General features: G+C 43.0%; 1 protein-coding gene across 1 annotated transcript in view; it reads left to right on the forward strand.

Moving 5' to 3' along the window:
• KCNH1 (potassium voltage-gated channel subfamily H member 1) overlaps nucleotides 1–14,414 on the forward strand; it is a 173,821-nt gene extending 159,407 nt beyond the window's left edge. Inside the window, exon 11 of the mRNA XM_030236208.2 lies at nucleotides 13,336–14,414. Coding sequence (XP_030092068.2) covers nucleotides 13,336–14,184 — 849 coding nt within the window. The 3' untranslated portion in view covers nucleotides 14,185–14,414. The remainder of the gene's footprint in view (nucleotides 1–13,335) is intronic.
• The last annotated feature ends 1,248 nt before the right edge of the window (nucleotides 14,415–15,662 follow it).

Here is a 15,662-nt window from a genome sequence, read left to right on the forward strand (position 1 = left end):
TGGTTTCCATCTGAATATGAAGCAGATTTGCCAGTGTGCTGGTGTAATGAGTGCACCATCTCTTTGCCCCTTCTGTGCCTTTGCAGTCAAGTATTTGCTAGAAAGTGCAGCATTAGATAAAAATCATGAAGCAAGGGTTGGAAGCTACATCTTTCAAGTTTCTCTGGATTTTACTTGGTATATAATAATAGCTCCAAGTGCTGGGAAATGGATAAATTAAAAACATGCACACTTTGTGCAGAGTAACCCAGGTGTGTGCATGTGCCAAAGGCTTGCTTCAGCAGGGTCAACGTGGAGTCCCCATGCCAGGAGTTGTAGGAATTATGCTGTTTCATCTTGAGATAAAATGTTTTTGTCCTGTTGACTTTTGAAAAACCTGCTGGAATTCTGAAAGCACTGCAGCTTCTTTTTATGAATCTGGTGCCAAAATCTCTGCAGCGAGGCCCCTGTGTGATCAGCAGCACAGAGCCAGATAAAGCCTGATATAAATCTAGGCTGTGGGCAGACTGGTGATGAAGATGCATGTTGGGAGAGTTCAGGAGCATTTGAGAGGACAGCAGGGGTGGAGGATGAGATGTATCTTTGACAAGCCTCTGAATCCTCTAAAATCTGTTAGTCCTTCCCAGCCCTGGGATAATCTGCAATTAGAAGGACACAGCAATGGCTCAGGTCCTGTGGGTGCACAGAAGTTAGGTGGCAAATTCAAACTGGTGAAGAAGTTCCCATGAGAAATGGAGTTATTATGCAGTAAGGGAGATGGTCTTAAAAGCAGTTCATTTGATTAGGATTATGATTAGTCATTATGTAAAAAATTAAGAGCACTTTTCATTTCTGTGGGATGATGAATCTGTTGCCAAAATGCAGCTTTCAGTTGCTGGTGCTGGTTACATAATGATGACTGCTCTGTGTTTCTGAGGATTGTAACCTCTTAGTTGAAAACAATGTCAGGAAGAGATTCTTTGGCATGGTTTGCTGTTTGTGCAAACACTTTTATTTTCTCTGAGCTCTCTGTTAGATTGTCCAGCTGTGTCTTTGTCAGGTGTGCACACATAACAGATTGATCTAAGCATTGTTTGCTCAGATTCAGGGGGCTGCACTGGCCATATCTGTTGTCTTTCCTTGAGTTTAGATCCATGACTAACATTATTTTGGATAACACTGTCTTTTTTGGATCTCAAAATAGCATTTTCCATTAAATGACTGTTTCCACTATATTGACTCCACTCCCTTTGTGGAGTCTGCTTTCTTAACTGCTGAAGTGTCTGCTGCACTCTTCAGTTGCTAAGGAAATAGTTTCCTTCCCTTGATAAATATTGTTAATGTCTCAGCCTATGCCTCTGGTATAGGATCATACATCTTCTCACCAGGACAAATTTAAGTGAATTTTGGGACTAGTAATTCTTGCAGACTAGATGTTTTACAAAAGCATAAGAGAAAGCAGAAAGGAGAGAAGAGATCTTGTGGAGACAGGAATAGAGGGATTTTTGCCTTGTTTGCTTAATTCTGAGCAATTAAACAAATTTGTACACTGTAGTCAGGTACAATCATTGTCATAACAGGAAAGCTTTACAGCACCATTGAAATATCTGCTCCTAGGAAAAGCTTTGCATTGGGAACCATTCCCAACTGGATCTCATGTGCCTGAAGCCTTGGTTGTGTCCCTCAAGTTGTATGAGGGACATGGCAAACCTTCCTTTCCTCTCCTCAAGCACAGCTTTGCAACGTGGTGGTGACAAAGCAGAATGGATCTGTGGGAACATGAAACCCACCTGACTTCCAGCAGCTTCTCCAACCTCTCCATGGCTGTAGTTCTTCCTGTTTTTGGGAAAGTGAGAGTACAGCATGCTGCTCACAGACTTTATTTCTGATCAGGATGGTGGTGTTTTACATTCCTGCACTTGGGATAAGAATCAGTTCATGTGAAAGATGAGACTAGAAAATGGGTTACAAAACATAATATGACAAGCTCCTTGAAAGATGCCTCTCTTTTTTAAAAATAAGAAGATTATGCTATGTAAATATAAACCATAAATGCACATAGGGAACTAAAGAGCCTGTGATGCAGTGTGAGGAGGAGTTAAGCTGAGATTACAAAGCTTCACTGCACTCCTAATCTGAGATATGGCATTGGTGGTGGTTTCTCCTGGATACTAGTACAACTCTGAAACTAGAATATATCACATTTCAGTGATGCTTAGAGGTTAAGGCTTGGTGTCCCAGTACTACCTGTGGAAGAGAAGCAGTTTGCTCAAGGGTGAGCTCTGTGTCATGTCTCTTATTTCAGAACAGGGGATCAAGGAGAAAACTGATTTTACAATGCTCCTTAGGAAGAAGCAAGGAGCTGTCACCTGAAGTATTCAAGTTTAGCCCAGTGTGACGTTAGAACATGGAAGAGGTAGAGATGGCAAAGCACGATGGTTAAACAATCAATATTTTATTGATCTCTTAAAAGTGTGTAACCACGGCAGCGTACGCTCTGTGCTCTGCCTCACTTCAGCTACTGAAGCTGAACTCTTCAAGCCTGCCTGCCTCTCCAATGAAAATTAAATGTTTTGCATTGTCTCAGTGAAGTGGAAAAACAGGAGAAGAGGAGAAAGCTTAAATGAAAAGCTGTCTGTAAGATGAAACGAAACATTTTAGTTCGGGGAAATGAAGGGTTAGAGTTGCAGAGCAGAAGGAGGGCACTGTTTAATAAAACTGGGATAGTTTTCAGGTTCAGGAAGGTAATTTTTCTCACTGATTTGAGAAGATGAAGAGAATGGTAAAACTGCTATTGAGGAGGGGTTCTGGAATTAGATGTCATCCTCTCCTCAACTGAGACTTTTCTGTTTTGAATCAGTGGTGGGGGCATTTGCTGAAGCAGGAGCCAGAATGTGGGGATCCCACCCTCCCTCCTGGTGCTCCTGTGTCTCCACACTGGAGAACCAGTCCTGCTATCCACCTGAGGGAAGCAGGGGGACCTCAGTTCCCATTTACACTTTTAAAAGCAGAACTTCCTTCAGCCTGTCTTGTTGGAAACCCTGGCTCTGAATGGCTCTGTAGCGTGGAAGGCAGGACATCCTGTTGTTTGTGTTTCCAAAATGAAACACAGGGGAGTCTTGGAACAGCTTTCCCTGGGGTAACCTCAGCCATCCTGGCCTGTGTCTCACTTGCAGTGGGCAGGAATCTCATCACAGTCACCTCGTCACGGGGCAGAGCTCTGGCAAGGGAGGGAAGGGGAGGGAGAGCTTCCCTCATGGCATCTCTGTGCACATCAGGGTTTGAGCTGAGGTTCTGTCCCCATAAAGTGGTAACAAGAGATGTGCTTAAAGGGGTGTTCAAATCCTTTTGGCAGAGGGGAAAAGGGAATTTGCTTTCTGCTCTGTCTTTGAGTACTGTCAACTACTTTCCAACTACTCGTGGAAAAAAAAGGTAGACAAAACCATGACCGGGGTGTCATGTCAAAGAGTCAGATGCAAGCACACACTTTTTCTGAACAAAGTCTTTTAACAAAACTGGTTGCAAATGCAGCCTGATTTATGATTGAAAAGGCATTTGGGGATGAATGAACCACTGTGTATCTGCCCATGTCTGTATAAGAGGGAGAGGTGTGATACAAACAAAGGCTGGGTCAGAGCTGCCTTTTAGACTCTCACTTGATGGTCTCAGGGAGTCTGGAGGTTCCTACTGCTCCTGGTAAAAGGTGTGTAGAGGTTTTCAATATTCAAATCTAACTTCATCATTCTTTGAATGCAGATGATGGTAAATACTTTAAAAATGAGGGTTTCAGTCTGCTTGTGAGGAAGCAATGCTCTCCTGCTGAATTATCCTGCTTTTCCTCTTCTAGAGCAGGTGTTTTCTTCAGGAGAAATTCATGAATGTTCAAATTTAGGGTGTCTAAAATCGCTGGACAAATTGTATTGAGGATCTCTTTCTGAAACTTGTAAGGGTGAACTCTCACCAACTGCATGAGAAAGGGATGTCTTGCACAAGTTACAGTTCAAACTGCTGATAAATACTTGTGTGGCTGACATGAGACACTGTGTCAGTGTCTGTGAGACACTATGTGACATGAGACACTCAGTGACATGAGACACTATGTTAGAGCAATACTTGCTGGGCCTGTGATGTCTTCCCATGAAACAGGTCATTTTACCTCATTGAATAATGACATTTTGCTCTGTGTGTGTATAAACTGAAAGCCCAATAGAACCTAAGGATTGGTGCCTCATTAATAATAAGAATGATGGCATTGGTCATAGTGGAAGGATTGAGAAATGGCTGTAAAACTCTTGGAGATGTGTGAATGAAATATACTGATAAGACAGATAGAAATCACCTACCTCTAGCAGTATTGGAATCTGCTTTCAGCATGGGACATAAGTGTCTGATTTCACAGAACTACAATACCTGAAACAAAATCAATGAATTCAGCTCTAAAGGATTCTCTGTGAAGTTACTTGGAGGGACCAGCCAGTCCTTGGGTATTTTAATTAGCTAACCTGTGGATTTAGTGGCTGGGAGACAGCTATCAGTTTTGACAACTGATAAGGGAGAGGGGCTGTCACTTACATCACCAGCTGCAGCTGGGCTGTGGGAAACTGGCAGAGATTGTTTCTAGGAGCTGAGAGTTTAGGGGAGCTCTTGTAATGAAAAGGTCTGAAACACCTCACTACAGTCAATTCTTGTCTTCCCTTCAAGGTTTTAAGCTCCTGGCTGTTAGGGCTGGGAGGGTTTGACAGCTGCTTTGGGAAATGGTGAGCCATGCACTTTTTCTGTTGCTGATTCTCATTCAGTTATAGGTGGTTTGTTTCCTTCTCACATAATGTTATCCAAGCTTTTGAACAGGGAAAGGACAGACCAGTTGGGTGGCACTGGGTGCTTGACTGTGCATGACTGTGCAGCCATAGTGGGCCACCTACTTGGGTAGAAGATTTATTCTCTTTCTGTGCAGGGCTGCAGGTTAGTTTGCTTTTCTTCAATATTATAGCTGAACTTTAGGCCTGTCAACTGAGAGAGAGAGACATAAAAGAGAGTTCATGTTATCTTAGGCAATTTATGCAGGCAACTTTCATCTGAGTGTAATTCAATTTATAATTTCAAGAGCTGCACAACCCTTGTGCATTGGGAGCAGGGAGCATTGTGTTTGTGTGGATTGGTTTGTGAGTGGGCATTAGAAGGTAGCTGAATGACTCGTAAGCTCTTGGTAAGCTCTGATTCATTTGAATACATTTGAAAATGCATTTGATTCCTCTCTTGGAAAGTAAAATACCTGTCAATCACTGGAAGCCTAATGACAGAAAGCAGATAAGTGAAAACAGAGGGGGGATAAAAAGGGGATGAAGACACTAGCTACCAGGAAATTATCTTAATGGCAAGCTAGTATCCAAAATGTAATCACAGCAAGCAAACTATACAATTTAACTATTCCCCCAACACATCATTGCTTTTCTCAGCTCTACGACCTCTGCATCCATTTCAGATCTCAAGTGAAATTGTGTCTGAGTTAGAGATGGGAAAAAAAATCCCAAATCCTTGACTCTCACAAATTGCCTGGTTTCTTCCAGAAAACACTTAGTAAATGGCAGCAAGCCACAGGGAGCTTGGAGAAACAGACTCTGAGTCCTGAGAAGGCATGTTGTAGAGATTATATGACATTTTGTACAACTGTAATTTAGGTGACAGAGAGGTAAGTTCCTGCTGTGCCTTGGGCTCTCCTTAAAGCAGTTTTTGAGGCTGTGTTGTCTGCCCAAGAATGCAGGTAGTATGTTCATCTGGAATAAAATATGATACTACATGAACTGGTAGCATGTCTGATGTCTGCCCACAGCTAGAAAAGCACCCCATGTGCTAAAAAAGAAGATTAAAAAACCCAAAACAATGCAAACCACCCCCCCGCCCCCCAAACAAACATGAAAATAGTATTTTGTAGGAGTTGCTGCTGGAAACTGCTGACAATTGGCTGTCAAAACCCATAAACATTCTTTTTTCCCTCATTTACTAGAAACAAGAAGGTCCTACAGAGCATTTCATATTTGATGGACATAGTAGTTCTCAGGGGGTATAACATTCCACCACTCTGATCTGGCATAATTTCCCTAAGCTCTTGTTTGCACATTAAGTATTTGCTTGTGACAGCTACTTTTCATCTCAGAATAATGAAGCTCTAGTAGATCTTTAGCAATATATGTATTTCAAAGGTTCCTTTTTCACTGTTTCTCTTGCATGCTTTCTATATTAGTGAAGGAGGTTGCTAAATGAGCTATAATGTGCTGTAATTGTGTCTATTCAAACCAGTGTGGTTTTTAGTTGTGCAGTTGTCTAAGTATACTGTTGACAGTGTTTTGAAATCTGTTTTGGGGAAGAGACATCTCTTAATGCCTCAAAACCTGCTAGGGAGTCTGCTGCAGATCAGGCAGGGGTTTTTTATTATTTCCTCTAATTGCTTTAGACATAATTCTGTCTTGTTCTCAGTAGTATTTTTGTAAAAGCTTTTTCCCTTTTCACTCAACACTAGCACAGCCTGTAAACCTGAATTAGAATGAGGAGTTTGACATAGAGGAGTGGAGCCTTGAGTTGTGCAGAACTTCTAAATAAGTAATAGTGACACGATTAAACACTAATATCTGAGTTGATATTTGTAGAATTTGTAATCAGGCTACAAAGCAGGCTGTCACAGAGAAGAATTTCAGCACTGTTGAAGCTGATAGTGCTCCTGACAGTAACATTTAGCCCAGATGTTGATCTGTAGAGACTGAAACCCTTGTTTCCTCTGTTCCTCTGGGTAGCCTGGATGCTCATGAAATGATGAAGTTGTGTCTCCTCGAGCACTTGTTTATTAATGAAGTGCACAGAAGTCTGGTTTTTGAAAAGTAACTGAAAGTAACTGGGTACTGCTCTGTCTGAAGGGCAGGGTGATGACACCCCACAGCACAAGGGGCTGTGCCCATCCACACATTGGCTCTTGGGCTTTGTGTCTCCCAGGGATCCCTGAGGTTTGCTGACACCAGCACCCCTGGTACCAGCACTCCTGTACTCCCCACTGCCAGGACCTTCTGAATCTTAGTTTGCTTTGAATTTTCAGATAATTAATCAAAAATAGAAATATTTGAGAGTGCCCAGAAGGGATGTGGCCTTAGCTGGAGAGAAACTCGTTCCTCTTCAGAAGCAAAAATGAAATTCTGCTGTTATAGACAGTAAAGCTAGAGAGAACTTAATGACATCTGCAACATTATTGCACATTCTCTTGATCCTGTATTTAATGAGAAGGTAGGACTTGACAAGCCATCCCATAAAATTGCAAAAGACACAGGCTTTTGCCCTGACACCTGCTAATACACTGCTATAGGGATTCCTGATCATCACACTCTACATTGATCACATGCAGCTTTGGTTTCTTTAACATCAGTGTCAAAAGCGTTTTTATTGTTGAACCTTCTGTCTCTTTCCATTTTTCCTCCCCTTTTGCTTCTTAAAAAAAACTAAATAAAAAAAGGAAGAAAGATTGGATCCAATTTTCATCGGACTAACATGAGCCTGAAGATATTTTCATCAGTTCTTGGCAGATCCTAGATGGACTGTGTAATAATGAATGCCTTTTCATGATTGTTTTCCTCACACTTAAGTTCATTTTCTGTGAGCACTGTATGAAGTAATTTTAAGCTTTTAATTGTTTATGATATTTGGCACTTCCAGACTCTGGGAATGTTTCTGTATCTTTGAAAGGGAATTATTAAGCACCAGAGAAAAATGCCATGCTACTTGCTGTTATGCTGAGGAAGACCTGCCAAATCTTGCAGTATTTGTGCATGCTTTAGAGGTGGAAAGAAGGGAAGCTGGCAGAGCTAATAATAGCAGCAGCTTTGTGGCTAGAAGCCTCATAATTGTAACTCCATGATGACAGTCTGATTCAAAACATGATGAAACCCATACTTCTATCTATTCTAAATCCTACTTCTCTCTATTCCTGTGGGTCTTGGATCAGTCCTTGCAAATCAGAGTTGAAAAAAAACTCGGATGTTTTTGCACAAGACTAAAGATCCTTTCATTGCAGGTGCAGGCAGGTCTCTTTCAGCATTTGCAGGGTAAGGTTTGCAATACATTCACAGTATGTCTAAATGTAGCATCCCGTGATCTTTAAGTCTGTCTCATGCAGTGTTGGCTCACAAGTCCAAAATCTGGTGGCTAATACATCATTCCTGCCTTGCCCTTCTGTTGATTACCTTTCTGGCAGTGTGAGGAGAGGCTAAGAACAGGACTTGCCATGACTTGGCAGGCAGAATTGTTCTGGTGGGGTTTGTGAACAGCCAACAGTGGGCTGTTCATGACAAGAGCAACTACTGACAGTGGACAACATAGTAGAGCACCTCTCCCATGAGGAAAGGCTGAGAGAAGTGGGATTATTCAGCCTGGAGAAGAGAAGATTTGGGATAACCTAATTGTAGCCTGCCAGTACCTGAAGGGAGCCCACAAGAATGATGGAGAAGGACTTCTTACAAGAGCCTGTAGCGACAGGACAAGGGGAATGGATTTAAACTGAAAGAGAGTTGGTTTAGATTGGATAATAAGAAAGAATTCTTCACTGTGAGGGTTGCCATAGAAGCTGTGGATGCCCCATTCCTGGAAGCATTCAAGGCCAGGTTGGCTGGAGAGGTTGGAACTAGATGATCTTTAAGGTCCTTTCCAACCCAAACCATTCTATGATTCTATGATTCTATTATCCTATGAAATTATCCTTGAATCAAAAATTGAAGCAATCTTTCTTCTAGATGTCATGATGGATTCTTTATTGCCATCAAAATGGGTGTTTTTCTAAAAGATGCAATCTAGTGGTAACAAGATTCCTCCCAGGGAGTGCCCCTTCAGAGCAATCCAATGGCCTGCCTTAATCCTGGGGGTCACATTGCCATCTGTTCTCCTGGTCTTCTCATAAAGAATTTATGAAAGTTTATGAAAGTAAACTTTCATAAGTAAATTTATGAAATTTATATTCACAAATAATATCCTTGCTGTGTTATTTAAATGATGCTTGGGTTTCAGTGCTGGGTACTCCACATTTGACAACCAAGTATTCAATTTTGTCTACCTCATTTTTTTAATACTTTGACCTTAATCTGTAAAACCATTTGTTCTAGAAATACAACTTGAAAATTCTATGATGATTCAAAAGAGGCAGAGTTTTTACCCAAAGTCACTTAAGACTTCACAACTAGGTAATACTGAGGAAATGGATAAGTGCTTGTTGTAACCCTGTCTTTCTTTGACAGGAGTCCTGCACAGGCAAGATTATGGTCACAGAGAGCATTCTCTCATAGGTCTGTAGGGATATAGTGGAGCAGGACTGCACCAGGACTTGTCAGTTCATTTCTCCACTTGTCTCTGAGTGAATTTTCCAAAAAATGAAATTGTTTTTGAGTCATCATCACTGCATGCCTTGGTTAAATGTTCATACAATTGTAAGAATCTGTGCCTAACAGGGCTATTTTTCAAGGTTTTGGCAAATCTAGGCTGATACCTCCACAGTACTCCAACCTCTGGCAGCTTGGGCAGCTTCCCTGGGGAGGTACAAGATTCAGCACCTTTTTAATAAAAGCAGAATTATGAAATGAGATTTGAGGGTGGAGGTGTGAAATATGCAGCTTTAGGCTTGGTGTTTAAATTTCATGTTATTTCATCTCAATTCGGGTTCTTTGTCCATCTTTTGGTTTTGAGATACTGTTCAGATGCTCCCACTAGATTTTTTCTGTGGGACCTGTGTGCTTAGGTCTTGAAGAGTGCAGTGTTCTGGAGAACTGCATAACTTGTGAAGGTCCCTGTGTTTGAGCAGTGTACGATACACGGGCTAGGAGATTTTGAGGGTATAAAGCTCTGTCCCTTCCCAGACAGAAATGAATGCTTGGAGAAAGAGATAAAGAGGGACTGTTCTGAAAGCTAGCTTGGGATCTTTGCCACAATATTTTGGGTTTTAACTTTGATTAAGGTCCATATTTGTAGCCCTATAAAATTCCATATGAAAATTTCTGTGTAGGTCCAGGCTTCTCTTCCTTATAAAAAATGAAATCTGTTTTCTTTTTCTTTGTACTCTTACTGCTTGTGGGAGCAGGTGTACATCCATTGGCATACCAATCAGATTTTCTGAATAACTTGGCTGCTGCTGAAGATAAACCACTTGAAAATGGTATTTTCCTTAGTATTTGTAAGAAAAGAGTCCATTTAAAAGTTATGTGTATTTTTATTTATAAGGAGCATTTAATCTTTAAAAAAGGCAAGGAAAAAATCCAAAATTGAGTTTATGAGTTTATCAATTACTACTGAGTTTTGCATAGCTATAATATTTTTGCTTACAACATAAATATGGAGCTGTCTGGAGAAAATATGGCATTGGGGAACTTACAAAAAGGGAGACAAGTGACAGCTTTGTCTGAGCTTCCCAAAGAGAAGTTGCTCTCTGACAGCTGTTTCTCCAGTGTCTCAGGAGTCAGTTAAAAGGAGCCAACCCAAGAGCTGGAGGATGTCCCCTGACAAATGTGTGTATGTTTGACTTGCACCACATGAGCATAGCTTGCCACACAAATGCTCACTGTAGAAGATGTCAGGCAGGGTGGGAGACCCAAGGGCTGCATTTCTGCATTCATGCAGTGGCTGCTGCCCTGGTGCACTTCTCTTGGAGCTGGTGTAAGGCCATGTGGAAGATGGAAATCAGGGGTCTCATTAGTGTGGTAGCAGTACCAATGGCAAAGGTAGGGTTTATACATCTCCTTCTACGCTCACTCCTGCTCCTGCTGCAGGGGGATCTCCCAAAGGCAAAGCAGGGAAGGTGTGTTTGGGTCTCTCAGGTGGCCACCACACAGTGGGAAGGCTGATGGCAGCTCCTCCATGGCCAGGTGTGCCTGGTATCCACCAGGGGGGCTCATCTAGGCAGTGCCAGGGAGAGCAGTGGGGGCTGGGGGTGGATAAGTGTTGCCAACAGCTTGTCCATCAGTGCTCATCTTTCTGCATTTGCTGGTAGATTCATTGTGTCCTCCTCCACAGAGATCATGCTACTAAGTGCTAGGGGTGCAGTGGCTAGGGCTGATATGGACTGGGCCACCCTGTTAATGTGGGATTGTTTGCTTGAGACTTGGTCATTGCTGTCTCTCCTGCATGGTGCTGTAGCTTCTGTCACATAACTTTCCCATTTATGTTGCAAAAAGCAGGCGTTAAATAGCAAGAGATGCTCAAGTGCTTTCCAGACAAGTGCTGATTGGGCTGTGTGGAGCAGGGGCTGGCCCAGGCCCTGACTCTGCAAAGCATCCTGGCCTCTGGGTCTGAGAAGCCTTCCCTGATGATCCCTGCGAGTGTGACCACTGCACCAGCCTGTCACACATCCCTTCTGAGCATTTAGGGTCAGACCAAGACAACATGCTCATGTACAAAGTGAGCCCTGTTAGCTACATCTGGCACACATGTGGAAATCCACACCTAACATACAAACCCCAGGAGAGGGAAGGCTTGGGGACACAGAGTTTTGCAGGTACAAAGTGACCTGGCTTGGTCAGGTAGCTGCCTTGGTGTGCTGGAGCTTTGTGTCCCCAGAGCCAGCCTCAGGATGCTGCTGGAGGGAGTGACCCCCTGGGAGCCTGCTTGGCATCACTTGGCTCCAGCAGAGCAAGAGGGGCAGTTGCTCTAACCCTGGGCTGGTACTCATCCCTCAGGGAGTGTGGGAAACTGCCTGTGTGTGGGAAGCCATTAGCCTGCAGGACTGCATTGAATTCCCTTCCCAGTGAGTGCTAGTCTTTCACTTCTAAGGATTACCCTGCTTTGTCCCTTTCTACTGAGCTCATTGCAGAGTGAGTTTCCTGGAGGGATGAAAAAAAAAGACTGTCAAGTACCCTGTTTTCTTATTCTTATCTCATATTTAGTTTCCTAATTACAGCTTGGAAATAAAATATCCTTCCTGCTAATTTTATTCTTTTGTATTTAGGAAATGCTGCCAAGTCTGACAACTTCTTCCTTCCAAAGATGCACTGTTAAGATGGTTTTTTCCCTGCTCCACAATGACAAAACTGTCAAGAAGCATTGGAGTCTGGAGAAACATTCATTTTGTGTGTGCCAGTGAAGAAGTGCTTATTAACTTTAGTTTAATTTAAATTTGTCTGCAACAGAGGGATGGGTTTATTTACACATTTCCAAATAATGATTTGAATCTCAAAGTTATTTCTGCATTGAAGTGTAAGGTCTTTAAGTGGATCTTCCCCAAAGCAGCTAAAGGGATTAGGTATCAGTGTTCAGTAGAAGCTGCAGGCTGCATCTTTTACCCTCTGTATTGCAACCTTCAGCTTTGGGGACCTCTCATTTTCAAACTAGACTAATTACCGGTTCTTCATTAGGGCCAGAATTGAGTTTTTGGGTTGGCCTGGAAAATACCAATACTAAAGTAAAATGCACAGAGTTTTTGAAGGTGATGTATTTCCATCACATGCAAGGAAGAAACCTTGCCTGGCTACAGGTTGGGATGCTGTGAGGCTTTTTTCAGTACTGTGGGATCCTTGGGCTGCTCCTGTAGAGATGACTTAGCCTTAGAGGCTCAGAAAGATGTAATTAGGAGGGTAGATGGAAAATTAATGCTTCTTTGTGCAAAAATGTTCTCTTTTGCATAGAAATAAAGAGATAAATTAAGACATGGAGCTCTACAAGCTTCTGAGGTAATCAAGCCATGAGCAGCTACCCCATGTCTTGCCAAGCCCATCTCCCATTGTCCTTGTGCCCCTGGTTTTGGGATTGGCTCAAGCTTTGCATCCTTGAACTGCACATTGCTTCTAAAAGGATATATGGGAGGAAGGGAGGGCAAGAAGCACTTTGCAAACTGCTGTTGAAGAGTCCAGAGTAGTCTCTGCTGTACTGGCACCACGAGTGGCCAAGCTGCACTAAAATAGTACCAGATCATTTGCACTGAGTGAGCTCTGAGGTGAGACTGATGGCAATGGCTCTGTAACATTAGAAACTTGTACTAAACCATATAGTCAGGAAAACAAATACAAGAAGTCACTTTTTAACACAAAATAGAACCGGTATCTTCCTGGGATCATTAGATTTACAATGGTACTGCCTTGCTCTGACCTGTCAGAGCTGGAGAAGTATTTTTCTTCTGTTTTTTTTTTTCTTTCTGGTGTTATAAGACAGATGGCGTCTGCTCTTAAATAATGAAATAAACCACGTTCCACACAACCTAAGACATTTGAAAATGTTGCTATAAATGTGCAGAGGTAGTGCACTTCCCAGTTAAAATAGATTCTTTCCAATAATTCTTTCTCCAACTTTTCCCCCCTTAACAAGCGTGCAGTTAATCACAGAGTGAAATCTCCTTCCCCCCTGCAGATCGTGTTCCGGAAAATCAGCGACGTCAAGCGGGAGGAAGAGGAGAGGATGAAGAGGAAGAACGAAGCGCCTCTGATCTTACCCCCGGACCACCCGGTGCGGCGGCTGTTCCAGAGGTTCAGGCAGCAGAAGGAAGCGCGGCTGGCGGCGGAGAGGGGCCGCGATCCGGACGAGCTGGATGTGGAGAAGGGCAATGCCGTGGGGGAGCAGTCCTCCGCCCGCGCGGTGGTCAAGGCCAGCGTGGTGACGGTCCGGGAGAGCCCGGCCACGCCGGTGTCCTACCAGCCCGCCTCCACCTCCGCCGCCTCCGACCAGGCCAAGCTGCAGGCCCCGCCGGCGGAGCACGCGGCGGGCAAGGCCTCGGGGGACTACCCGCGCCGCAAAGGCTGGGCCAAGTTCAAGGAAGCCTGTGGGAAGGGGGAAGACTGGAACAAGGTCTCCAAAGCAGAGTCCATGGAGACTTTACCTGAGAGAACTAAAGCTTCAGGAGAAGCTACCCTGAAGAAGACGGACTCTTGTGACAGCGGCATTACAAAAAGTGACTTGCGCTTGGATAACGCCGGGGAGACGAGAAGCCCTCAGGACCACAGCCCGGTCCTCACCGAGGTCAAGCATTCCTTTTATCCCATCCCAGAACAGACTCTTCAGGCCACCATGCTAGAAGTGAAACATGAGTTGAAAGAGGACATCAAGGCTTTAAACACAAAAATGACCAATATAGAAAACCAGCTTGCTGAGATACTTAGGATATTGACCTCAAGAAGAAGCTCCCAGTCACCCCAGGAGTTGTTTGAAATATCAAGGCCCCAGTCTCCAGAATCAGAAAAAGACGTGTTTGGAGCTAGCTGAGGTGTTTCTTTTTAAAAACAAACAAACCGACAAACAAAGAAACAGCCCCCTAACACTTTACATTTATTCTTTCTTGAAAACAAGTGAGGGATCCGTTCACTAAGCATGTTCCCTCGGTCTAAAAAGGTATGGTAACAGGAATTGCAACCTCATGTCAAGATGGCAGCTGACTTTGAAGCCTTTTTGACAGCAAGGGTACAGTTTCTAAAGTTTTTCTTTCCTCCCTTTGTCCTCATTCCCCCCCAGCCCCTTTCTCTCCCTTGGGATGTTGGAATAAGGATTCTGACAGCAGCAGCCATCCCCGTGAGCCCCGGGTGATCTCTGAGGTTTTTGGAGCATGCCTTATGTCCTTAGCTCGGGTTATGCCTACATGAATGAGCACTTGCCAGGGTGCTTATCTTTTCAGTGTTTGGTGGGTTGTTTGTTCTTTTGTTTTGTTGCTGCTGTCACTGTCTCGGTCACCTCTACAGCACGTTGGATGTCACAGTATATTTTCATAAAGCTGTAATGATGCAAAGAGCGGTAGGAGACATGTATTTCATTGTGTGCTGAAGTTTCTTTTGGGTAGTCAAGGAAGGGCTAATAAGATGAAGAAAAATACTGTACTTTTTAATTTCAAACTGACATATTGCTAAAACAGTTACATTTGGCAACATCTTCAAAAATAGCCACAGTATTTCAGACCTGCTAATAAATGGGATCTTCCACACTGTCATTCACTGAATCAAGGATATGTTTTTTTCAAACCTTTTAATGTTTTTTCAAAAAACTTCTGTCTCAGATGTCTTTCAACATTTGATACTTCTGCTTTCAACTCCAGCTGCTGGAGGGTCAGGTGTTCAGTGTACCTGAGAGCAGCCCTTGGCACAACATATTTGAAACATCACTAACAGGTTTCTGCAGATTTGCCTCCCAATGAAAATATACTGTGGCATTTATGTCCTGTTCTGCTACGAATCTGCTCTTTTAATTCTTGTTAAATTATTATTCAGAAGTTTCTGTTTTGATAATGTTCATTGAAGCCAAAGGCTTTCACAGAATTTTTAACAATTTCAGACAGTGGCATTTTCCTCTACATCCAGATGTGTTGTTCCTGATCTAATCTAGCTCGAAAGCAAATGGATAGTAGAGGCAGAAATTCAGTGCTTACTGTATGCAAGTGCTATTGTAGCAAGGAAACAAAGAGATCTGCTTCTTAAAGAAGGAGATGTTTCCAAAACTTATATTTTCATAACTTTTTTCAGAGGAAGATTGAAGCACTTTACCAAAACTATTCTTCATTATTCATATAGGGTAGCATAGATGGTGTCATGACTTGTGTTCTCACCTTGGGATACAGGTGTGTATTCACAATACATTCACTCCACTGATCTGGTATGTTCACTGCTCAACAGTAGCTTAGATCTCAGAAGCATGGTGCCATACCACACTTTAAAGGGTTTTCATCTTTAATGTCAACAGGTCTTAACGCTGTGTGT

This window comes from Serinus canaria, chromosome 3, assembly GCF_022539315.1.
Source record: "Serinus canaria isolate serCan28SL12 chromosome 3, serCan2020, whole genome shotgun sequence".
In the NCBI taxonomy this organism is placed as follows: domain Eukaryota; kingdom Metazoa; phylum Chordata; class Aves; order Passeriformes; family Fringillidae; genus Serinus; species Serinus canaria.